The sequence below is a fragment of the Chrysemys picta genome, chromosome 5 (assembly GCF_011386835.1).
Source record: "Chrysemys picta bellii isolate R12L10 chromosome 5, ASM1138683v2, whole genome shotgun sequence".
In the NCBI taxonomy this organism is placed as follows: Eukaryota; Metazoa; Chordata; order Testudines; family Emydidae; genus Chrysemys; species Chrysemys picta.
The window spans coordinates 25,667,492-25,692,595 of NC_088795.1; the positions used below are offsets into that span (position 1 = coordinate 25,667,492).

A 25,104-nucleotide genomic window follows, 5' to 3' on the forward strand; every position below is an offset into this window, starting at 1 on the left:
ACTGAAATCCAAATAAAACGGATTAATATGAAAATTAAATGCATGACAACTTGTACTAAATACCGTACATCTGAGAATTCCAGTCAAGAATTCTTATTTCACAAATTAAGTTGTGGGTGGTGTTTTTGTTGGTTTGTTTTATTGTTTCTTTTGTTTTAATAAGAAGTCTTGGCACCAAAACCTCCCTTCACTCTACGGATGCACATCCCCAACTTTCCATCCTAAGGAAGAAGTTTCCTTCTCTTAGAATCAAGCCGAAAAAGTCTTGTAATAATAATAACAAACATCCCCCCCAGATTATAACCACTATTTAGATATCATATTCTATGATAAAAACACTGTACAATCACATTAATCCTCAGTGCTTCCCGCCCTTCCCTTATAAATATGTCAGTGTTGCTCCTGACACAGACCACAGATTTCAAGCCATGATTTCACAGAGCAGAACCACCTTACTCAGCTGTAACAAAGAGGAGTCCTTGTGGCACCTTTCAGACTAACAAATTTATTTGGGCATAAGCTTTCATGGAAAACATTCAGCTGTGTACCATGTCATCTCTCCTATGTTTAGGACACTTTGCAGTGACTCAAGTTAACTTTTCCCCCCTCCTCCCAAAAATCGCTGCTCCCAAAAAACTTTTCAACTTCATATCTCATGCAGAACAGCCCCCACGACCTGAAAGGACTATGAGCAGGCACCTCTGGTTTCTGACATTCAGAAGCCTCCACGTTCTCCTCAATGAAAATGGGACAGAAGTTCGGAAGAATAAAAAAAGGTTAAAAAAATTCCTCAGAACAAAGTAATGGGGATCTTCACTAGCCCTTTACGACAGACCAACGTTTCATTTGACATAGGCGTTGTCAGACCCAATACCGTTTCCAAGAGAGCAGCAAACTAAGACCACTAGTTTCAGTACTGAAACTTCTGCTTTCCTTCTAGGCTCTCTCATTCCAGTCATTCCACTGTGAGAATGCTTCAAAGAACATTAAGGCCCCATCTACAATAGAAAAAGTATGCCAGTGTTGTTATACAGGTATAGCTATACCAGCAAACCCTCCTACTATAGACGCAGCTTACACCGGGCAAAAGTGTGCTTTTGTTGACATAATTTATGCCAGTTCCCTGAATAAAAGCCTCATTATAAGAAAAAAAATTCACATCCCTAGCTGAGATTACTACATCATCAAAAATTAAGTGGAGACCCTGCCATAAGGGCTGTTGCACCTTAATGCATTTCTAAAGAATGATTCTGTGGCTTGATACATTATGTATATCACTTGTCGGAGAAAAACAAGTGATATACATAATGATATACATAATCTCTGCTTCCACACACTCGATCCCTCCCAAGTAGGATTTAACATATGGATCTTTAACATGAATGGCTCCTTCAAAATGCACCCACGTATTACTTTAATTGGACAAATCAAGTATAACATAACATTACCTAAACATTTTTTATAAGTCCAGTAGCATAATTGTAAATATATATCCACAAATCAGAAAATTCTCTGAAGGCAGTGCCCTGCCAGCAGCAGTGCAGAAGTAAGGGTGGCAATACTATACCATGCCACCCTTACTTCTGTGCTGCTGGCACTGCCTTCAGAGCTGGGCTCCCAACCAGCAGCCACTGCTCTCCAGCTACCTAGCTCTAAAGGCAGCACCACTGCCAGCAGCACCGCAGAAATAAGGGTGGCAATACTGTGACCCCACTATAATAACCTTGTAACTCTCCCGCAACTGCCTTTTGGGTCAGGAACTCTAGTTACAACACCATGACATTTCAGATTTAAATGTCTGAAATCATGAAATTTACAATTTTAAAAATCCTATGACTGTGAAATTGACCAAAATGAATCCTGAAATTGGTAGGGCCCTATGAATAATTAAAACCCAGCAATGGGGCCAAAAGGTGTTTTTTATGGGACAGGACTGTTGTCTTGTTTAGTGTATGGGTTACCACACTTGACATTTGACAACCTCTACCTAATGAAAGGTAATAAGAAACTTTTCCGTGTGTTATTCCACAACTGCTTTCTTCAGGGTTTCTTCTACCTTTTTCTGAAGCAGCTGGTACTCTGTTGGAGACAGGATACTGGACTAGATGAACCATGAGACTGATCCATGGCACTTCTTATGTTTTCTATGTTACTGTTTAAGGGACATTTCATGGTTTTCTTCATACATACTGCTCACATAACAAATACACATGAGCGAGAAATTGCCACACTCACTCCAGATAAATATATCCTATCTAATTTATTCTGTACATTTTAAGGAATCTAGAGAGAGAGATGAAAACTTGAAGTCATTTTATGAACCAGGTTCAGAAAAAGCTAGTCATATGAATACAATAAGCCATTAATCCATTCTTTGTCTGAAAGGACATCAAGTCTCTGTACTGGATTTATTTCAGAGATAATCCCAGAGCAGTCTGCTGCATGGTAGGCAATAAACGTTTCCCACTGTTGGGAAAGAAGAAAAAAAAAAGATTGCAAAATGTGGGTATATATACTCTGAGGAAATATAAAAGGAAGGCTATGAAACACACAAGGGATTATTGCTCCTACACCAAACACAGACAGTGAACATAAATACAATTCATCTTCAGTTTCTTTGTTAATATTTTGTTTCCATAAATAAGACATTTTTGCTAAAGTTAACACTACCCTGTCATACAGAGAAAAGGAGGGAAACTAATCCTGCTTTGTAGTAAGGAAAGCCATGTAAGCAAGAAAATGAGGAAGATCTCTAGCATTCATGCAGCACAGACTATATCCTTCCAATACTTCCAGACAGAAGATAGGTATTGCAGAACCCGGCCCCAATCGAGTAGGCCAGATACGTTATGGCAGATTCAGTAAACGTTCAACTGCAGAGTTTTTCTTTTGTAAAAATGCTCATTTATTCAAGTCAAAGGTGTTGCACCCTTCACTTTCATCTGAATAGAAGTCAACATAGTAAGTCAGCATTTATGATTTAAAGACTCATATCTCTTAGCTTTAAGCATTTTTTTCTTTGACATAAGTATAATGAGCTGACAAGCTGAATATTCAAAATGAGTGACACAGATATTTTTAAAGGAAGAAAGAGACTGGTTGGCTATGAATTTGACTCAACACGGTATCCCCCTACTCTCACCTCACTCTCTACCTTTACTTCTATTAGTAACCCATTTTATTTAATCTATTTATAACTGACCTCAGAACCGATTGCAGGAGTGGACTGATAAAGTTTGCGGATGATACGAAGGTGGGAGGCGTTGCCAATTCGGAGGAGGATAGGGATATTCTGCAGGGAGACTTGAATGAGCTTGTGAATTGGAGTATCAGAAATAGGATGAAATTTAATAGTGAAAAGTGTAAGGTGATGCATTTAGGGATGACTAACAACAATTTTAGTTACAAGCTGGGGACGCATTGGTTAGAAGTAACGGAAGAGGAGAAGGACCTAGGGGTTCTTGTAGACCGAAGGATGACTATGAGTAGACAATGTGACGTGGCGGTGAAAAAAGCCAATGCGGTCTTGGGATGCATTAGGCGAGGTATATCTAGTAGGGATAAGGAGGTGCTGCTTCCATTGTACAAGGCGCTGGTGAGACCTCATTTGGAGTACTGTGTGCAGTTCTGGTCTCCCATGTTTAAAAAAGATGAACTCAAATTGGAACGGGTGCAGAGAAGGGCCACTAGGATGAAAAGAGGAATGGAAAACCTGTCGTATGAAAGGAGACTAGAGGAGCTCGGGCTGTTTAGTCTGACAAAACGAAGGCTGAGGGGGGATATGATTGCTCTCTTTAAATATATCAGAGGGATAAATACCAGGGAGGGAGAGGAATTATTCCAGCTTAGTACTAATGTGGACACGAGAACGAATGGATATAAACTGGCAGTGGGGAAGTTTAGGCTTGAAATTAGACGAAGGTTTCTGACCGTCAGAGGGGTGAAATATTGGAACGGCCTTCCGAGGGAAACGGTGGGGGCGAGGGACCTGTCTGGTTTTAAGATTAAATTAGATAAGTTTATGGAGGGAATGGTTTAATGGTAAAACATAATTGGTGGGGAATACCGAGCAATAGCAGGTAAATAGTATAATGACTAACAAGGGTCAGGCTGGAGACTCTTGCCTACATGCTCGGGGTCTTACTGATCACCATATTTGGGGTCGGGAAGGAATTTTCCTCCAGGGTAGATTGGCTGAGGCCCTGGAGGTTTTTCGCCTTCCTCCGCAGCATGGGGCAGGGATCGCTAGCAGGAGGGTTCTCTGAAAATTGAAGTCACCAAGACACAGGATTTGGGACTTCATCAGCAGAGTCAAGGGAAGGGTAGGGACGGTTTTGTGGCCTGCAGCATGCAGGGGGTCAGACCAGATGATCATAATGGTCCCTTCTGACCTTAAAGTCTATGAGTCTACGAGAACATCTATGTAGTCTGCATAAACCATTGTAAGCTAGAACACTGCCTATAAGGAACACTGTAACAAACCAGTATCTTGTGTAATGGAGGAAAACAAATCTTAATGTAAGAAGTGTTTTTGACTACAAAATTCCCAAGTAGTACTAATGCAGCATTCAGGTTTAGAAGTCAACCACTCAAAAGTCAGGAAATTCTAACCATTAACATTTCCCCCACAATCTTAAAGCCCCATTCCACACATTCTGTACTTTAGTATCAGAGGGGTAGCCGTGTTAGTCTGAATCTGTAAAAAGCCCCATTCCACACATTCTGTACTTTATTACACAGATTTTAAAACAAGCAGCTAACATATCAAGGTTTGTATTTAACGAGGAATAGAGAGTACTTAATATGTACAACATATCTGGGATAGCATGACAAGGGAAGCCCTAACTTTGAATTTTCTGACTTTTCAGTGCTTTTTTCCCCAAACGTCAAAGCTGCATTAAAGCAAATGTTTGCACGTAGGTCCTTATTTCAGTGAACACTTAAACACACGCATAAATGCTTTGTTGAACTGGGACCTTAATTTCCCTGAGGTTTTAAAAGCAATTTTATTTTTTAGTTATTTTGGAAAAGAATAAGCGCTGCTAAATCACCACAGTTCATCCTAAATGTAAGCAACTCGGGGGTGGGGGGTGGAATGTAATGTGCATCTTTGCCAATTTTATGTGATCATACCTTTAGAAATAATGAATTGATTTTTATTTTTTTCCCCTTCTTTCTCAATAAAGGTTACTAAAAATAAACCAAATTAGAAGTTTGAATTATGTAGCAAAAATTTCAATGGGAAAATATGGAGAAAAAATGGTTTTCCATATCTGTAAACAGCAAAAACAGCTGAGCCAGTTTTGCACACACAAAATGTTATAAAAATCTGAGTGGAGGACAAGCAAAGAAGATGTTGTACCAAACGACTTTGCTGTGCAATGTTCTCTGCATTACACATTTGACCAAAATGATGTAGCAGAGACTTCTGAATTAAGTAACACTCCCCCCTACAAACCTTTTCCCCTAGCCTAGTCCAGCACAATATTCCTTGATATATATTGTGATACTAGTTTCATTTTATTATAACACCCCTCCATTTTCAATGTGCTGCAGGTTTTCGTATGAATCAATTACCAACATTGTAAAAACAACGAGGAGTCTGGTGGCCCCTTAAAGGCTAACAGATTTATTTGGGCATAAGCTTTCGTGGGTAAAAAACCCAGTTTGGTTGGTCCTCGTTGTTGTGGATACAGACTAACACGGCTGCCCCTCTGATACTTGGCAACATTGTAAAAGTTGTCAGAGTTGGGAGCAGTTTGGGCAGCTACATGGGTGGTGACAGCTGGGTTATTTGGAACACAGGAAAGCAAGTCTGCTTTGTTTTCTGACAACCAGGAGATACTTAAGGTTTCCAGGATCTGAAAAAGGCTACAACTCCTCCCCTTCTGAGCAAGGGCAAAAGCAATTTTAAACCTAGGCCAAGGAAGGAGATTTGGATTCCTTGTTTCATACCCTGACAGTTATTACTTTTCCCACTCCATACTTTCCCACTGTTTGCCATTCCACAGCAATGTTGGCATGTAACATGTTACTATGTTCAAGAGTTAACACTCCATTGGGACCAACAGGTCAGTTTTCACTTCTCTCAGAGCAATCTTTTCCAGCAGTCTTCCTTTATCAACCCACCTTTCACATATTGAAGGTTTTCTTTGCAACCACGAGGAATAGAGACATAGTGATATTAAATTAAAGCTATTAGATTCTGGAGCACAAATGGCAAATTCCAAGAGAAGTAACATCCTTCCTTCAGATTGGAAGAAAGGTCACGTGGTTAAGATACTGGCCTGGGACTCAGCAGAACCAGGAATTGTTCCCAGCTCTGCTAAAGACTTTCTGTGGATCCTTGGTCAAGTCTTTTAATCTCTTTGTGCCTCAGTACTCCATCTCCAACAACAGCAATAATACTTCCTTTCTCCCATTTTTGTCTTGTCTATTTAGATTGTAAGCTCTTTGCAGCAGTGACCATTTCATACTATGTATAGCACCCAGCACAATGAAGGCCAGATCTCAGATAGGACTTACAGGCACTACTATTATGCAAGCAAATCAATAATTGTGTGACAACTGACACAGCTACACAATTGAATTAGACACAGGGCCCAGGCTATGAGCAATGAACAATGGGAAGTGAACAGAAGCTATATCTTAAACTTCAGGTATAGTGACCATCATAAGTGAGAACTACAAAGACAATTACATTTATCCTCTAATTAAGCAAAGCGCACATCTGAATAATTCCTCTTTAAACCACCTAAACTGGAGATTATATTGGCATTGCAGAATAACATTCCATGCCAGGGTGGAGTATCATTATCTAAATAAAAAAAAAATTAAATAGAGATATCCTATCTCTTAGAGCTGGAAGGACCTTGTCATTGAGTTGAGTCCAGCCCCCTGCCTTCACTAGCAGGACCAAGTACTGATTTTGCCCCAGATCCCTAAGTGGCCCCCTCAAGGATTGAACTCACAACCCTGGGTTTAGCAGGCCAATGCTCAAACCACTGAGCTATCCCTCCCCCCAATCTACAATCATTACAGCTGGCAAATCAATAAAAATTAGTTCCTAAACTGAGAATTATTGATCTACCTTCTCTTACCAGCCAAAGTAAACATAAGATTTTTCCTAGCTCTCCAGGAAGGGTGGGGGGGCTGGGGAGTCTCATTGTAAGAGTAAGAGGGGAAAAAAATTATTATTACATGAAACATCTATGTACTATTGTGCCTAGTCTGTTTTCTTTGTGCTTAGATGTATGCAAAGGAACCAGGAAAGACTTCGTTCAAAGTCTCTAGCCTCTTTGAACTGCTTAAACCACTAGAAAATTCACCACTGCATTTTGTTTGGGGTGCAATATGTTCCCAGTACCAAAAATAATGTCATGATGTACTGCACCTGTATGCATGCAAAAGAGCACCCAAGTCCCTAATTAAGATTATAAAAATTTGTACTAGTTTCGCAGTGATATGAAGCACTGTTAATACAACTAATGAAAGAAAAATATTGGTGCACTGGAAATAAAAGGTAAAGGTTGTAGAAGGAAGAAAACCCTTCCAACATGGAAATTACAATATCCAGTTCCTAAAACTGGACTGTCATTCACAAATATCTGGTATTATTATAGAAATGAGCAAGTCAAAAGCTTCCTTTGGGAAGGTCAGAAAGCAGTGGTTACAGAAGAGAACATCCAGAGCATTTAGCACTTGAATTTCACCGGTGACTTAAATGTAATGCTGTGCAATTTAAAAGGTATGGAATAATTAAATAATAAAAAATGCTGTTTAATTTGTCCAACAAAAATAAGATGCATAACAAAATTGAAAAATAAATGAGTGAACAGAGTGAAGTGATATTGTGAATGTGAATGTTCTGCACATTATTTCAGAATTATATCTCTGGGTATGTCCAAGTGTCAAAACTATAGGACAGCAGCAACCAGTGCTATGGGAAGCATGGGATTTGCTATAATACATTAGGTTTCAGAGCAGCAGCCATGTTAGTCTGTATCCGCAAAAAGAACAGGAGTACTTGTGGCACCTTAGAGACTAACACCTTTATTTGAGCATAAGCTTTCGTGGGTTACAGCCCACTTCATCGGATGCATGCAGTGGAAAATACAGTAGGAAGAGATTTTTTTTTAATATATATATATGTGTGTGTGTGTGTGTGTGTGTGTGTGTATACACACACACACACACACACACACACACACACACACACACAAAGAATATGAAACAATGAGTGGTACCATACACACTATAACCAGAGTGATCAGTTAAGGTAAGCTATTACCAGCAGGAGAGGAAAAAAAAAAAACTTTTTGTAGTGGTAATCAAAATGGCCCATTTCCAGCAGTTGACAAGAAGGTGTGAGGAACTGTAGGGGGGAAAATAAACATGGGGAAATCACTGGACCTCCAACTCTGGAAATGGCCAACCTGTGAGACTCCAGAGGAAGACAAATCCCCATGGTGCATCTGGCCAAACATACAATGGGGTACATGTGAGGAAAAATTCCTTTCCGACCCCTTGCAATGATCAGCTGATACATGCTAAATTTTAACTAGATTCTCCTATTCCAAGGTATCACTATAAATATTATTACCAACACAGTCTTAATTTAAAATCTGCTTGTGGCATTTGACTGTGGCCTCTTGCAGAGTCTTGAACCTCACAGGCAAACTACATGAATCAGTTCAATGGTATGTGTATTTTGCAACAGCAGTACACATCTTGTCTTTCCCTCTTCACCACCTTAACGTCCAGACAACTTTCACCAAAACCCAGGCAACAACCATGTTTCCAGTGGCTTACGGTAGCAATGTTTTCCCTGTGCCTTGCCCTATACTATGGAGAACGGCATCAGAATCAGGATCACAGTAGATGTTTTAAATGAAAAACAACAAAAATTCCACAAAACAGTTATTACCTGCAGCACTATCTTTACACAGAATGTATGTATAGCATCTTTGATCCACAAAGTGTCACCTGAATTGTGGCTAACAGGAAGTTATTTCCCACAAAAAAACAGAATATAAAGCCTGTTAAGCATTTATCTTTTAATACATTAAGGTTTTTAAAAAAATAATAATAATAACCCACACCCTCACAGCTAGAAGTTCCAGGAATGCAGATAACAGTTCAATAAAAGTTATCTAGGGAAGGGTGCGATTTTGATATACAAAAGGAAAAAAATTTCAATATTCAAACATTTTGCAGTTTTTCTGAAAACATGGAGCTGGATTTAGACACCAGACGTACCTTCTCCCACACAGTTACAAGCCTGGTCATACTCAACCTCTTAAGAAACATCTCCAATGGAATCCAAGACAATTAAAGAAAAGAAACAGGCACGACCTGCCAATGATCTATCAAGTGTGTGTAAGGGAGGGGAAAGGGGAGGGGCACAGCTATACCTATGCCATTAAAGCTTGTCTTGTTTACGAGCTCTTTTGTCCTTTGATAGCTCCAGAAGTTCACTTGAATCCCTTTTACAATGAAAGCGCCTTTAAATAAAAGGCTGTAAAAAACCCCAAACAAACCACAAGTCCTTCACTTGGCTATTTATAGACAAATGAAAAAAAATGCAGCCAAGGCCTCCCACTCTGCAATCTGCCCTGGTTCCTCTCCTCCCTCTCCCCCTCCACCGCCTAGTAAACACCTTAAGTTGCTCTAGAAGAGGCAGCTTAACACCAAATCATGTTTGTGTGGTGCACTTACCTCTGTGAACATGTCTTACTGTCTTCCTACATGACAGGAGAGATTTCCTGTTTTCATACATTCCCTTGTCAACCCTAATCAGTGTCAATAGGTTAGTGTCTTTTGTGCTGGCGGCTGCAGTGGTAGCCCTGACAAGAAAGAACTTTTAATCTCTTCCCTTGCACTGAGCCATGAGAAGCCGAGAGCGCTCCCAGGCATAACTCCCTTGGCTCCTCTCCTAAAAACGCTCTCTCAAGTGCATGGTTGCTTAGCAATATTTGCCTTTCCCCTGTACATTTGAAATTGGCAACATCTGTCCCTTTGCACAAGTCAAAACTGCCAAAGGACCGTGTGGAGAGATTTCAAACCTACGAAACAAGCTGGTTGAAGATGTATCATGTAAGACTTTATGGCTGCTCTGGTATTTTGTTATTATTTTATTGCCATCATGTATAAAACCTGTGGCTCTGTCTAGAGGAAAGGTACAGAGGAGAAAACAGTCACGTCCAGTGGGAATCACCTGCTAAATCACATAACAAGTAGCTTTTTGTGTTTACATATTTACACCTGCATGCTTTGGCTCCAGGTTTTTTTTTTTTTTAAATGTGGATTCACTATTTCATTGGAACTGGCATCAATTCTTCAGGATGAAATAAAGGGAATATAACATCTGTTTATGTTTTTACAAGCAGTCGCTTCTGCATTTTTATATATACCTGCCATTTAGCACATGAATTGACTTCATAGATGTTTGTCAAGCACTTGCAGGAACAAGGCATCAATCCTGATTGCGGCCTCTGAGCACTACTGCAAAATAAATAGCAAACTTGACCAAATATATAAAAAGGGATGGAATTTTACAGTGAAGGGTAACACAGTAACATATGCTCTCATCACCTAGAAACAAAAGTGCCTGGGAAGATAGACATTATAAGAATATTTCCTTGTGTCTCAGTATTTTCGGGGTGGAGGAGGGAGAATATATTTCATACTTGACTGAATTTTACTTTGGCCCACCCTTACCCAACGCCAGTCATAGCCTTATTGTTTGACAGGTTCTGAACTGCATTTCTTTATGTATTTGTGCGTTGTGGGGAGGGGGAGAGAGAGGGTTGTTGGAGGTAGGTTCCCCTTCCCCAAGTGGGAGGAAGATTTAAGATTATTTAGAAGGCTCTGATTTAAATTTGAGGGGTGGGGGGTGTTTGTTTTTGGGGTTTTTATTAACCAGATGGAGCCAGACTAATAAAATGTAGTTAATAGGACAGAGTGCTGGCAAGAGGATGCCGTTCCATGTGAAGTATGTACAGGAAATACTTGAAAACAAACAAAAAACAACAACAACTAAAAGGCTCTTTTTTTGCAAAGTGGGTTTTTTAAAATCTACCACCAACCCCCTCTCCCGACACTCACTCACAAATTAATAGCATGATCCTACAAATACCGTGGTAAGTAGTCTCCGTGACATCAAGGAGACCACATATGATAGTAAGCATAAAACCTGATAATAACGTCTTAGAAGAATTTGGCCCTAAGTTTCTTTTTAACAAAAATTAGACAAACAATTAGTCCATATTATAATACGTATCAAGATGTTGTTTTTAAAATGAGCCATGTGTTAGCTACAAGAGTACCAGAAGTCTAGTATCAGAGAGAGGAACTAAATCATAAATACGCAACATACATCATAATACTTGTAACTTTTTCCTTTTTAAAAAATAGTTTCATTCCAGTTTTAGAAAATAGAATGCCACAATATAAAACCCTGTAGTAAAAATTCCATCTCTGCTGTTAATGGATGTTTATAATGGAAGCGCCGACGCATGGATAGCAAATACTGTGTTGTAAAAATCTAACAGTTATTCTTTTATCAATGGAAAAAATACTTTTGGGAGGGAATAGTAGTTTCTGTTACTTGGGAATCAATGGGATGGACCTTCTCATAAGTCTGAGCTTACTGTTCCCCTGCCAGTTGATGGTCACCCAATTGCATGACCCACCTTGCAAAGGTGACATTTTCAACTGCCCCCTACTGGTTTGTTTAAAAAACAACAACCATCAGTTATGTATTTAAAAATAAATAAACCCTCGTTTATAATTTTAATTGAGTATGTTTACCCTTCTTTTTTCTGTTTTACTTTAGATTAACATGGTGTAAGATACCACCGGCTTTGGGACTCAGCTGGAGAATGAATCCTGCAAGAACTTTTCAGAAAACACAAGTAGCTTGATCAATTAAGCTAGTGTTGCACAAAGGCAGAAAGTTTTCTTCCTCCCTTTGGCCCTGAAGGAGAAGCCTTAGCTTTCTTTCAAACTAGCAATAATATGTCAAAAACCTGATCCATATAAAAATTTGTAAATATTTTTGCCAGAAGAAAGTCTCATTTTGAAATATCAGCTTTTCATGTAACAAACATACAGCATTCTTTGTCAAAAGTAATCTGGCAGTGGTCTGTCCAATACTGAGTACCACATGGATGTTCGGGGGCGGTGCGGTAAATTTTGGTAACTGGGTTACAAATTTACAAAAAAAAGACCCTTGTCTTCCTTGCAGTTAAAAGGCCCAGAATGAGAGAGCTTGGAGGTGAGGTGTAGACAAGCAGTTGGGGACTATTTTCACCTCCTCCTCTTAGATGTCTGTTTTTACTTTTGAAACAGGGATATGCTGTCCTGTTGCTGGGTATTGTTTTGAGCTCATTAACATGCATATCGTCTGCCACCTCTTGCTGCTTTCAGTGTTTGCTTTGAAGTTGCCTTGTTGGAACACTTGACTGTCATCTGTTTCTGGCCTTGCTCAGGCTTTCCTGCTGGTTTCTGTATTAATTTTTTTTTCTTCATGCTAGTCATATTCCGCATTAGCAGTAATTACATGAGCAATCTGAAATGCTTTTAGTTAGATATTGTAATGTGTTTCTGCTTCAAACCATGCTGTATAAAAATAACTGATCAAAACAGTTCTTATATTTCATCTCACTGTTTTCTTATTTGTGAGTACATATCACCTAGGATATCTTTTCATATACTGTTTTTTTACACTGAGAAGGTCTGTCTGAACTTCTTTGAAGTAAGTATATGGCCTTTTATTTCTGTTTGGTGAATATTCCTCACACCAGCCACCATCACTTGATACAGACATGAATAGTAGCAAAACCTGAAGAGGATGTCCTACAGTCTCCACTGTTTGGAGAGAAGTCACCTACTACAGGACAGGCCCAACAAAGAACGTAATAGAACGCCACTAAACGTCACCTACAGCCCCCAACTAAAACCTCTCCAGCACATCACCAAGGATCTACAACCTATCCTGAAGGATGATCCCTCACTCTCACAGACCTTGGGAGACAGGCCAGTCCTCGCTTACAGACAGCCCCCAAACCTGAAGCAAATACTCACTAACAACTACACACCACACAACAAAAACACTAACCCAGGAACCAATCCCTGCAACAAACCCCGTTGCCAATTCTGTCCACATATCTATTCTAGGGAAACCATCATAGGACCTAATCACATCAGCCACACCATCAGGGGCTCATTCACCTGCACATCTATCAATGTGAGATATGCCATTGTGTGCCAGCAATGCCTCTCTGCCATATACACTGGCCAAACCAGACAGTCTCTACGCAAAAGAATAAATGGACACAAATAAAACATCAAGAATTGTAACATTCAAAAACCAACAGGAGAGCATTTCAATCTCCCTGGACACTCAATAACAGACTTAAAAGTGGCAATTCTTCAACAAAAAAAACTTCAAAAACAGACTTCAATGAGAAACTGCAGAACTGGAATTAATTTGCAAACTGAACACCATCAAATTAGGCCTAACTAAAGACTGGGAGTGAGTGGATCACTACAAAAAGTAATTTTCCCGCTGCTGATACTTGCACCTTCTTGTTAACTGTTGGAAATGGGCGACGGCCACCTTGACTGCATTGGCCTCATTAGCACTACAAAAGTAATCAACTGTTGAGAATAGGCCATTTCCACCTTAATTGAATTGGCCTCATTAGCACTGACACCCTCCCCCCACCCCCACATTTGGTAAGGCAACTCCCATCTTTTCATATATATACTGTTTACTGTATTTTTCACTCCATGCATCTGATGAAGTGGGTCTTAGCCCACGAACGCTTATGCCCAAATAAATTTGTTAGTCTCTCAGGTGCCACAAGGACTCCTTGTTGTTTTTGCTGATACAGACTAACACGGCTACCACTCTGAAACCTGTTTGGAGAGTTTCCCATCTCCCATACAAATCGTTTATGGGATTTTTAGGTAGTCACCAGCAATATTATTAACTGTTCTCATTTTTCTGCAACTAAAGCCACTGCCATTTATGACAAAGAAAAAAGTACGTTATGCACATTTGTTTTTCAAAATTCTATAATGCAATTTAAACTGCAATACTGAATCAAGAGTGAAGGATGAAAATTTCCATCAGACTTCCATTTCCAAAACATATTTTTTCATATTTATTGTAAATCCCCAAAACAACCCATCATCTTCAAGATTTTGAAAAGGTATTTATTTTGGGTTGCAACTGCTCATGCTTCATCTTAGGTAAGAGTGAGATTTATACAAAAAGCTTCAAGTTCATTGACCAACCATTTTTTGAGTTATTACACTTCAGAACAATTGCTTTTTTTGTTGTTGTTGTTGTCCTCCCCAATTCGGGGGGAAAAAAGCAGTGTAAGCTCTTTCATCTACTCAGTTAAAAATAAACGGCTTGTTGTAAAAAAGGTCAGTCGGGTCCAGTGCACACATTTGGATAGGATCACTTTGACAAAGTTTAGTTTCCAAATTAAAATGTTATTCAAGGTCAAGTAGTTAATGCTGGAACCTCCTCCGATCCCCCTGCCGGGATTATAACTTTAAGTAGCTTGGCAAACGTTCACGGAAGTTACAACTCCAGAGGCATGCCAAAGGAGGTCATCTACTGTGAGGCTTAGCAGTGTCATTAGAGTTACAGCCACTGCTGGAATAGCCAGAGATCTCAGAGAAGTTGAAGCTTAAGAAGTTGTGTGATTACATGAGAATCTTAGGGTGGGGTAGGCAACCTACGGCATGTGTGCCGAAGGTGGCACGCGAGCTTATTTTCAGTGGCACTCACAATGCCCGGGTCCTGGCCACCGGTCCGGGGGGCTCTGCATTTTAATTTAATTTTAAATGAAGCTTCTTAAACATTTTTAAAACCTTATTTATTTTACATACCACAATAGTTTAGTTATATATTATAGACTTACAGAAATAGACCTTCTAAAAATGTTAAAATGTATTACTGGCACGCAAAACCTGAAATTAGAGTGAACAAATGAAGTCTCAGCACAGCACTTCTGAAAGGTTGCCAACCCCTGCCTTAGGGTATGTCTACACAGCTGCTGTGCTTTAACATGGCTGTGTAGTCGCGGCTCCAGAGCTGGGAGAGAGCTCTCCCAGTGCTGTAATAAAAACACCTCCGTGAGGGGAATAGCTCCCAGCGCTGTAGCACTGTCTACACTGCCACTTTACAGAGCTGAAACTTGCATCACTCAGGGGTGTGTTCTTTCACTCCCCTGAGCGAAGAAAGTTTCAGCGCTGTAAGTGGCAGAGTAGACAAGGCCTTAGCTTTCATTTTAAAATTAAGTTTCTAGCCCTCACAGTTGTGGAGAAAAACCTAGAAAATATGACCTGTCAAGAATGCAAATAAAAAAAAAATCCAAAATGTACTCTATTCCAAAATCTCATGATTTTTAGAGCACTCCTATGCTTTGGGCAGCTAACTCTGGATTTTGGAGAGTTTGGGGGCTGGCAGCACGGAAGTCCTGATATGGCAGTTAGTGTTTGGTAATGGTCTCTTTGTCTCTAGTTACTTCTATCAGACTGCTCTCTGTGAGATTCAAGCACCTTCCTGGTGTTTCTAGAGATGTATTATAAAACAAGTCTAATTTGTTACACTTCCTGTATCTGACTGTCAGCGTTTGGGACGTTGGAACATAGAGTGTATGCCTTTTATATGGTTATAGGTTTTTCAATATTACGATTTATATTGCTGCATTTTGAGTGTTTGGGGGGATACATTTAACAAAACAAACTCCAAAAGGGATTATTCAGATATGCAGCCTAAATTATCCTTTTTTAAATTTCTTCCTGTCAGTTCCAGTTACAGTCCCTTGTACCATGTTAAATAATTAATCTTCTCCTCCCTTCTAGGTTTTTACAGCCCTCAAATACTTATAATCTTTTTCGTATTCCCTATCCATAAATTGGATTCAAGATGGACTTCTACCAGATGCACAGGTTGCATCTACACCATCTACACAATTCCCTCTTGACTCCAACTGGTGTTGAACTCAACTGCCCTGCTAGCATGGGTATGGTCACATGAATTGAACACCTATTGTGCAGTTGACCCCTCCACAGCAGCACAACCAAGTTCAACACAAGTTGAGGAGCGTGAGGGAACCTTCTCCAACCCTCAGTGTCGAACAGTTAAAATCCTAGCATAGATACAGTGCCATTGTGCGGAAATATTACCTTCCTGCTCCACATTATGATGCCTCTCCTGTATGCGACTCAAAACTGCAGCAGCTCTTTCGTCACAATGCTGCATTGCAACATTTGGAGAGGTTACTGCCTCTTCATCAGTTAAGGCTACACCCAGCTTCCTCATGCAAGCTCGAAGTCAGTTCAAACTGGTTTTGAGTTACAGGTCCTTAAAAAAAAAATATTACCCAGATTTGACTTCTACCTAACATTTCTGTCTCCCTCTAGTTCAAAAATTGCTTACTATCCCTGCAAATTTTCCATATCATTAAGTCACCTTACTATTTTTGAAGAACACAGGTTGCAATTGATTATTTGTGGGGCCCCTCCTGCTCGGATCGATATCTGTGGGAGCTTTTTGCCATTGACTTCAGTGGAAGCAGGCCCAAGCACCAGTGAGCAGTTACTCTCTAGTGGCTGACTACAGCTTAGAATGAACAGAAAGTTTCGCCTGTAGCTAAGTGCTTACAGAGATCTGCTCTCTGTGCAATAGGGAAGTGCCCTTTGTTTCTGACCTGGATGACAGGATTCTAATTGAATCTGTGCAGACATGTTGTATATTAGGGAGAGGTGACTGTTTCCAGCCTTAGTTCCATTAAAAGGCTGATTCTGAAAACTCAAAAGAAATAATTCTCATGCTTTCACATAATTTAGGGCTTGGGTTTTGTAAGTGATGTGACACTGTTAGAGCAACTTTAACTGGTTTTAAAAGAAAGATTTTTGTTTTTGGAATCCTTTTTTATTTACTATATATTGCCATAATAGGGGCTTGATTCTACCACTCTCCCAAGGTGAATAAAAATGGATGGTTTAGGAAGGCGGGGGGGGGGGGGTCTTTTTTCTTACATTTAAATTAAATACAGGGTGTTTTGTTTTTTTTAAACAAGATTTAAAATTAAATTTGGAATAATGACAATTTATGTTAAGGCCTAAACTTACTATAATTTATTAAAATGTTTAAATTAAAATAAAAAATGTTAAGCAATACGTATTTGCGGCCGAATTTTTAAAGGCAGTCAAACCACTGAACCGGTGGAAGGCATGGCTAAGTACCTGGAACCAGAGTTTGCTGAAGTGCTCAATTAACTTTTGATGGCAATTGCCTCTTCTGCCAGTGCAGAGAGAATATTTTCTTCATTTCAATTTATTCAACTAGTTCAGTTCAAGGAATAGTTAATTGAAAGTTAAGAAACCACTTGAGAACTGAAAAAGCAGGAAACCTTGTTTTCCTCTTCCACTCTAAGAATAAAAGCTAAGTGTGAAAGGACAAGATCTACCAGTCTAAAACCCCGAAGAACATGGTGACTAGAAACAAGCAGTTCAATTCACTAATCACAAATACTTCCTGTGTTTAATAAATCAGTTTTAAATCCAAAATATGTTTTGATAAACTTTCTTATGTATATACCACATTTCAGGTAATTTAACCAATACATTTTTTTTACAATGCTGTTTTTGTGCATTTGGTTAATTGAATTTGAATTTCTATCCAAACAGAGCTGGACACAAATCACAAGAAAGAAACTAATCATCTCGTAAATAAGAAATGCATCATTCACCATTTTCTTCTAGTAAAAATTAAGCATCTGAAAAAATATAAATTAAGCTATATAATTGCTTAAATAAATGAGTATAGCTATAGCAAACCCACCTGGTTAGCAAAAAGAAGCAGCCAATTTATTGTAAAGGCTATAGTTAATTGTAAATCAACATGTTTTAATGGCTACTACCTAACAAGAATTACACTCTATGTAGGAAAATAAAAAGTAAAAATGCAAAACAAGATTAAAATTAAAGATTTGAATCCAAGTTTCCTGCTTGCTGATTTAAAAATCAATCCGCTCGGCACTGTCCTGCACCTTGTGCAATCATTTACACCTGTTCAGAGCACATTCTGATTTGTCAGTACATAACACCTACTTTGGGCTCTCTTTGATTACACAAGGTGCAAGGAAGTGGACATTCAGGGCAATAAATCTTTGGCTGTGCTCGTGCTTTCAAGCACACACTTCCCACTGGATACCTGAGTTTAGGATTATCTCTTCAGACACTCCAAATCAAGATTTTCTTCTACATGTTAGTCACTACCACTGAATATGTGATGACTGAGTTTTGAATAGGAACCCACTGGAAAGCTTGTGGAGGTGAATATGGCTAATGACTAATATTCTGGTCTGAATAACGCTAGGGTTACCATATTTAAAAAATAAAAAAGAGGACACTCCACGGGCCCTAGCCCCGCCCCTTTCCCACCCCTGGCCCCGCCCCAACACCACCCTTTCCCCGCCCCTTCCCCAAATTCCCCGCCCTAACTCCCCCTCCTCCCTGCCAGCCACGCGAAAAGGGCTGCCCGAGCGCTACCGGCTTTACGGTTTGCCGGGCAGCCTCCAGACCCTGCGCCCCCAGCCGGCGCTTCCCCAGCGCAGCTGGAGCCTGGGAGGGGAAGCGCCCAGCCGGGGGCGCAGGGTCTGGAGGCTGCCCGGCATACCATGAAGCCGGTAGCACTCGGGCTTCGGGCAGCCCCTATGCCTCCAGACCCAGCGCCCCCGGTCGGGCACTTCTCCTCCCCGGCTCCAGCTGCTCTGCTCCTCCCCGGACTCAGACTTCGGCTCTGTTTAAGAGCCAAGCTGCCCGAGCCAGCGCTACCGACTTCGGGCAGCGCCCGTGCCTCCGGACCCCAGCCGCCGGCCGGGAACTTCTCCTCCCCGGCTCCAGCTGCTCTGCTCTGGCGGCGCAGGGTCCAGAGGCACGGGGGCTGCCCGAAGCCGGTAGCGCTGGCTCGGGCAGCTTGGCTCTTAAACAGAGCCGAAGTCTGAGTCCGGGGAAGAGCAGAGCAGCCGCGGGAGAGGAAGTGCCCGGCCGGTATTTTTCCCGGACATGTTCGGCTTTTTGGCAATTCCCCCCGGACGGGGGTTTGATTGCCGAAAAGCCAGACATGTCCGGGAAAAACCGGACGTATGGTAACCCTAAGTAATGCCAATCTGAGTAATCCCAGCAGAGGCCATTTTGTTCACGTTGTGCCTGCTGCTAAGCACAGGGTTATCAGGAAAAGTAAACAACATGTATGTGTTTTGGAAGCATGGCGAGAAAAGACAGCCCTGACAAGACTCCATTACAGCAGACACACAGAGAGCACCTCTCACATTCAGAAAATTCAGCCTGGAAAAAAAACAAAAATAAAACAAAACCCTGGAGAGCAAAAGCTATATATTTTGCCAATCCCTTTCCCCTTTGCAGTTGTTTAAGATTTATAGTCTCTCATAACCCAGCTTCACTACTGCTTGGGCCTGCAGTAATGTCAATCCCATTTAAGACATTGCAGTCTGTTACTTTGGAAATTACTGTGATGCTGATTCATGTTAGGCACTGACTTCCTTGCAGGAATAAAACGGGAAGGGAAGATGGGCTATTAGCGAGAGTGACCATAGTTAACCAAAAATTATGATCTAAATAGAGAATGTGAAATACTTGTAGGTGGCAAATACATTTCAGTTTCATTTATGGTCTATTTTTAGAGTTTTCTCATAGTACAGTACGTAAGTGCCTCTTTTAAAAGGAAAAGGTAAATTTGAACGGGGAGAATTTGGGGAGGGGGAGGAAGAGCTGTGCAGTTTTCACTCACATACACTGTGGATTAATTCCCTCTACAGTGAAGCTGCTTGTCTAATTCAAACTCGAAGGCTTAACTTGTCAGTGTTGCCATGAGCAGAAGCTGTCAACAATTAATTCACAGCTGCAGGTGTCATGCAGGCCTTGGAAATTCAATTAGCTGAGAGCCATTTGGTAGAGGAAACCTCTCTTAAATGATGTTGAGAGACCATGGGAAAAAACTGGATTTGGATTGTGACTATCAAGCATAATTGGGGCTGATCAATTAAAAAAAAATCATAAAAACGTGCCACAAATGGGCAGCAGACCAGAGGGGAGGGGGGATAAATCAAATTCCACCAGGTGCACAGTGCAGAATCCGCGTTTCAGCATTGTGTGAAAGCAGCAGAAGCAGAGACCCAGCAGCTCCTAGATTTTCATTTCCCATTCTCTGCTTCACTACAAACAAGGACATTTACGGTAGCTCTCCTGAAAAGGATGACTAACCTCTGTGTCCAGTCAAAAGCTTTTAGCCTTACGTCACAGCACTTCAGGTGGAAGTTTTGTTTAAAAAGACACTACGGCTATGGCTGCACTACGCAGATTTTAGCGACACGGCTGTGCCCCTACAGCCATGCCGCTAAAAGCCGCGCAGTGTAGCTGCTGTTTGTCGGCAAGAGAGAGCTCGCCTGCCAACAAAAAACTTCCAGCTCCCAAGAGCGGCAGCAGCTTTGTCGGCAGGAGAGCGCTCCTGCTGGCAAAGTGCTGTTCACATTGGCGCTTTACATCGGTTAAACTTTTGTCGTTCGGGGGTATGTTTTTTTTAACACCTCTGAATGACAAAAGTTTTGCCGACAAAGTGCCAGTATAGATGTATACTCTTTAATTGCTGGAGTTAGGGTATCTAGAGAGCTTCTAAGGAATGCAATCCCACTGTTTGTTTCCACTGCTCGAGTCTCTAGGCCTAACTAGTGAAAGGATATGGTTCCTTTTATCAAGGAAAAATCATTCTAAAATTAAATTGTAATGAGTAGGCTGGAACAACAAGCTCTCTATGATTTAAAAGTCATGCTTCTTTTACTAGGCTGAACAGAATCATCATCCCAAATGCACACATCCGCCACAGCTTTTCATAGAGGTTACAAATTGAAGACAGCTACACTATTTGATGGTCTGAGTCATTCAGCATATTCAGAAGCGAAGTGTTTCAGTATCAGATTATGAAATATGGCTAGAAACATAATTGGAGATGAGGTCTTATTCTTATGGAGCCAATTTCTGGAATACATTCTATTCCGCTTTCAGTGTGCATACACATCGCTATCGCTCCAGTGTTACTTCCAAGCTACCATATACAATACTGCTGCTCTCTGGCAGGCCAGGCCCACTGTCACAATGTGTATTTGGACCAGCAGAGTCTCTTTTTCTCCTCAGGTTCCCAGAGGAAGCCGAAAAGGAAGCAGAATTTCATCTAACATATACTGTCATTGGCCCACCCCATCTCAGACATGAGAGATGTAAGAGGCTAGAAAGTAAAAGAAAGACTGGAGACTAAACTAAGAGAAATGTAAACAAAGTGCAAAGGGACAAAACAAACAAACAAACAAACAAAAACAACAATCAACGAAGGCTGGGAGGAGAAGAGAGATGTGCCATTTGAGAGAAATATAGGGAAAATAAGCACTTCCAAAATTCATGGCTACATAAAGTGCCAACATTTAAAATTACAAGAAACCCACTGCTCCCCCAAAACCATGATGTGAAGAAACTGAAATTAAGATAATACTCCGCTTTACTTCTCACCCTGCAGTAAGAAATTTGGTTAGATGAAACATGAAACCCTGACCATTTTGCATTGCTTATTTTAAGACAAGATTTGCAGTATGGGAAATTCATTGCTTAAAAGAAAACAAGCAATCTTACAGTATCTATCAGTTTCCTCTAATTTTCCCACAAGAAAAGAGCTTAGATCACACCACATACTCAACAAAACACCCTACAACAGCCCTTTCCATCAAAGCCAGGCCCCAATCATCCTTTCCCCTCTTGCTACAAAATGGCAAAATGCATTTGAAAAATAACACCTCAGTTCTCTATTGTCAAACTGCCCTTCAGACAATATTGTGAGATAATTACCCTCTGGAGCATGTGTTAGGACACTCTCAGAGCTGATGGCTACTTACAACAAAGCTACCAAACATCCACCAGACACCCAAAACACCCACACTCCCAGCTCATCTTTCCTGGGCTGTGGGTCAGGGAGTAAATATGTGTATCTTCCCAGCAGAGTATCATTCTCATGATAAAATAGTTTTACAAAGATATTATAATACATATTAAACAAAACAGACATAACAAAGGGGTTTCTTCTCATTTAGAAACCCTGGTTGCCAATGACAGCTTCAAATACAACTTCATCCACAGCACTTTCAAGAAACCCAAGACTTTTGTGGCTCAGGCAAAGGAGCCAAAATATACGTGACATATCAACCACACTTTCATGCAATCAGCAAAAACAGATTCAGGGCACCAGGAATGAGACAACCTTTTCTGTGCAAAACAACAGTTAGAAAAATGAAGAGAAGAAAAAGAAAAGCAAATTTCCCTCCTCCCTGTTTTTCAACTTCTGATTAAAAAAATTAAAATATAACATTGCCACTCCTTTGTTGTGAGCTTCCTTTCATGAGAAGCATGCAAAATCCTCACTTGTTTCCATATAAACCCTGTTGCCTGGGGCAAAGGAGACCAGGTAATTAGTACTGCAGCAGCCTTAACTTATGAATTATTCTGTTTTGCAGGCATTTAGCCCATTTTCAACATTGCTGTATCTTATATGGCTGAAATGTATCATTCCGGAAAAGAGTTACTGGTTAAAAGGAGCAAGAAGGCAGTGAGAATGAAAACAGGCCAGTTTAAATATTGAATCCAACTGCAAGTTTTCCAAGCCCAATAAAATGGCTTACTAAGAAAAGATGAGGAAGGGAGTGTTTGCATCAGAAGAGAACCAAAAAAAAGCGTTAGAAAATGAGAGGCGAGCAGATAATCTGAAGAGCTTTTTGTTTACATTAATCCATCCTTGGAAATATATGGCTGAGATTTTCAAAATTGGTTTAGAGGAACTGAGTATTCTAATCACATAGACGGCTTTGGAAACGTCAGCTTACACATTTAGTTAATAAAATACAGATAGTCAAATAACTGGTTAGTCAGTTTTCGTTTCTGTAGTGGAGGACGTAAACAACTCTTTTCCCTCCCCTTCAGCACCCACCTGGGACACAGGCCATCTCCAATGTAGAGACTCGAGAAATATGGTCATCACCTCACCTCCTGGGAGCATGATTTTTCACCTGCCTTTACCACAAAAAGTAACTGCAGCAGCATCACACCCAAACCTGAGGTTTAAGGAACTGAAAACCTCCTCCAAATCAGTGAATACCTCTTAAAAACAAGTCACTAAGGCAGTGGCTTTCAAACTTTTTTTTACTGGTGACCCCTTTCACATAGCAAGCCTCTGAGTGTGACCCTCCCTAATAAATTAAAAACACTCTTAATATATTTAACACCATTATAAATGCTGGAGGCAAAGAAGGGTTTGGAGTGGAGGCCGACAGCTCACGACCCCCCCATGTAATAACTTCACGACCCCCTGAGGGGTCCCGACCCCCAGTTTGAGAACCCCTGCACTAAGGCAATGGTTACATTACAGTTTGAGTTATGTCGCTGAGGGATGTGAATTAGCCACCCCGCTTAGCAACATAACTTATGCCAACTTAAGCACCGGTGTGAACGGCACTATGTCAGCGGGACAGCTTCTCACCCCAACATAGCCGCTGCTGCTGGGGGCGGGGAGGGGGAGAGAGGGAGGCGCTAGAGTAATTAAGCCGATTAGAGCATTGGTGCAGCTGTGCTGCTGTAAGCTCCCTAGTGTGGCCATAGTCTAAGAGGTATATAAAAGCAATGTGCCACCTTTTCCCCACCCAGCTACAGGGCGCTCTCAAACCTCAGATCTCACACCACATCACAAAAAGCGCATAACAATCAACCCTTCCAGCAGCTCCTTTCCCTCCAGGCTCTGCTCCCTTAAATGTTCAGTTTAAGTCATTCTACTGGCAGCTCCTGCTCAGAAAGAGAACAGCAATTTCACTCACCTCAATGGGTTCAGAAGGTATTTTCAATTTGGATAGTTTGGCCTTGGCATTTGCTTTTAAATCTGCTATTTTCCCATAGGGTTGTCCAGGGTATTCCTCCGGAAGTGGCTTGAGCTCCGGTGACTCATTTGGCGCCTGATCTTGGCCATCCATTGGTCTGACATACGCAGTAGGTTTCTGCTGCATTGCACTGTTTTTGGGCGGCAAGGCTGGAGGAAATGTCTGAGAAGATGGTTGGGCCAGATTAATGGCTGAACTGTCCCGGGTTTCATTATCATGCAATCCTGCCACGAAGTCCTGAGGCGATTTCATTGGATTGTAAGTCTGCCCATGACTTTTGTTGTTGTTCTGTGACCTGGAATGGATATGCTGACTGGAATGTAGAGGTGACAGGGGTGCCACTGGAGAAGACAAAGAGGACAGTAAGGGAGAAAGCTCTGAGAGGGTGGCTTGCAGTTCAGCAGCACCATTTTCATCAACACGTCTATCATTTTTCTTGTGACGACCACCACGATGGCTTTCCTGACCACTGCGTCTCTGTTCTGGACCTTGGCTCTGACCACTGGACAAGCTGTGGCTTTTGGTGTGCAAACTTGCAGCTGGTTCCATTCTTGCTTGTGTCTTTGGGTAGCGGATGGAGTTACTAGCAGAGGGGGGAGCCAAACCGGGGGGTCCCATGGCCTGGTGGCGGGTGCTGTGCTGGAATGAGGTTGTTAATGTACTGCTGGTCTTTTCAGGAAAGAACGGGCGATCAGGCTTTCCCTGATGGATCAGAGGAACAATGCTCTTCGGTATCCCTATGAGATTCTGATGGGACTTGGTGCTGATTAGCTCCTTCACCTCTTCATAATTACCCAGCATGTTCTGAATTCGGCTGGACAATTCATCTTCTTTGTTAGTCTGGAACAGGAAAGTAGAGAAGGGAAAATACAAGCGTTAGAAAAAGATAACCAAGATCCAGGTTCAAGAAAAGGCATATTAATAAGTGGCTTACTGTCAGTAGAAACAGCTTCATCACAATTTTAGGGTACAGTTATGCATGCTTTACTTTCCCTAGGTAGCACTTACTCATGCCTGCAGTCTCCCTGCCGTGAAAGGAATTGCTTGCACGAGTGTTAAACAACGTGAGTAAAGGGTGCAATCAGGA

General features: G+C 41.1%; 1 protein-coding gene across 15 annotated transcripts in view; it reads right to left on the bottom strand.

Annotated features, from left to right (window-relative positions):
- Positions 1 to 25,104, bottom strand: part of AFF1 (ALF transcription elongation factor 1) — a 163,827-nt gene that overhangs the window by 66,084 nt on the left and 72,639 nt on the right. For 13 of the 15 annotated variants that reach the window (XR_010601250.1, XR_010601248.1, XR_010601249.1 and 10 more), the window contains one exon: positions 23,958 to 24,857. The exons of the other annotated variants lie outside the window; for them this stretch is intronic. Coding sequence is in view for 10 of the 13 variants with exons in the window: in XM_024103110.3 (XP_023958878.2) it covers positions 23,958 to 24,857 (900 nt within the window). In the remaining 3 variants the exon portion in view is untranslated. The remainder of the gene's footprint in view (positions 1 to 23,957; positions 24,858 to 25,104) is intronic. 15 annotated transcript variants of the gene reach the window in all.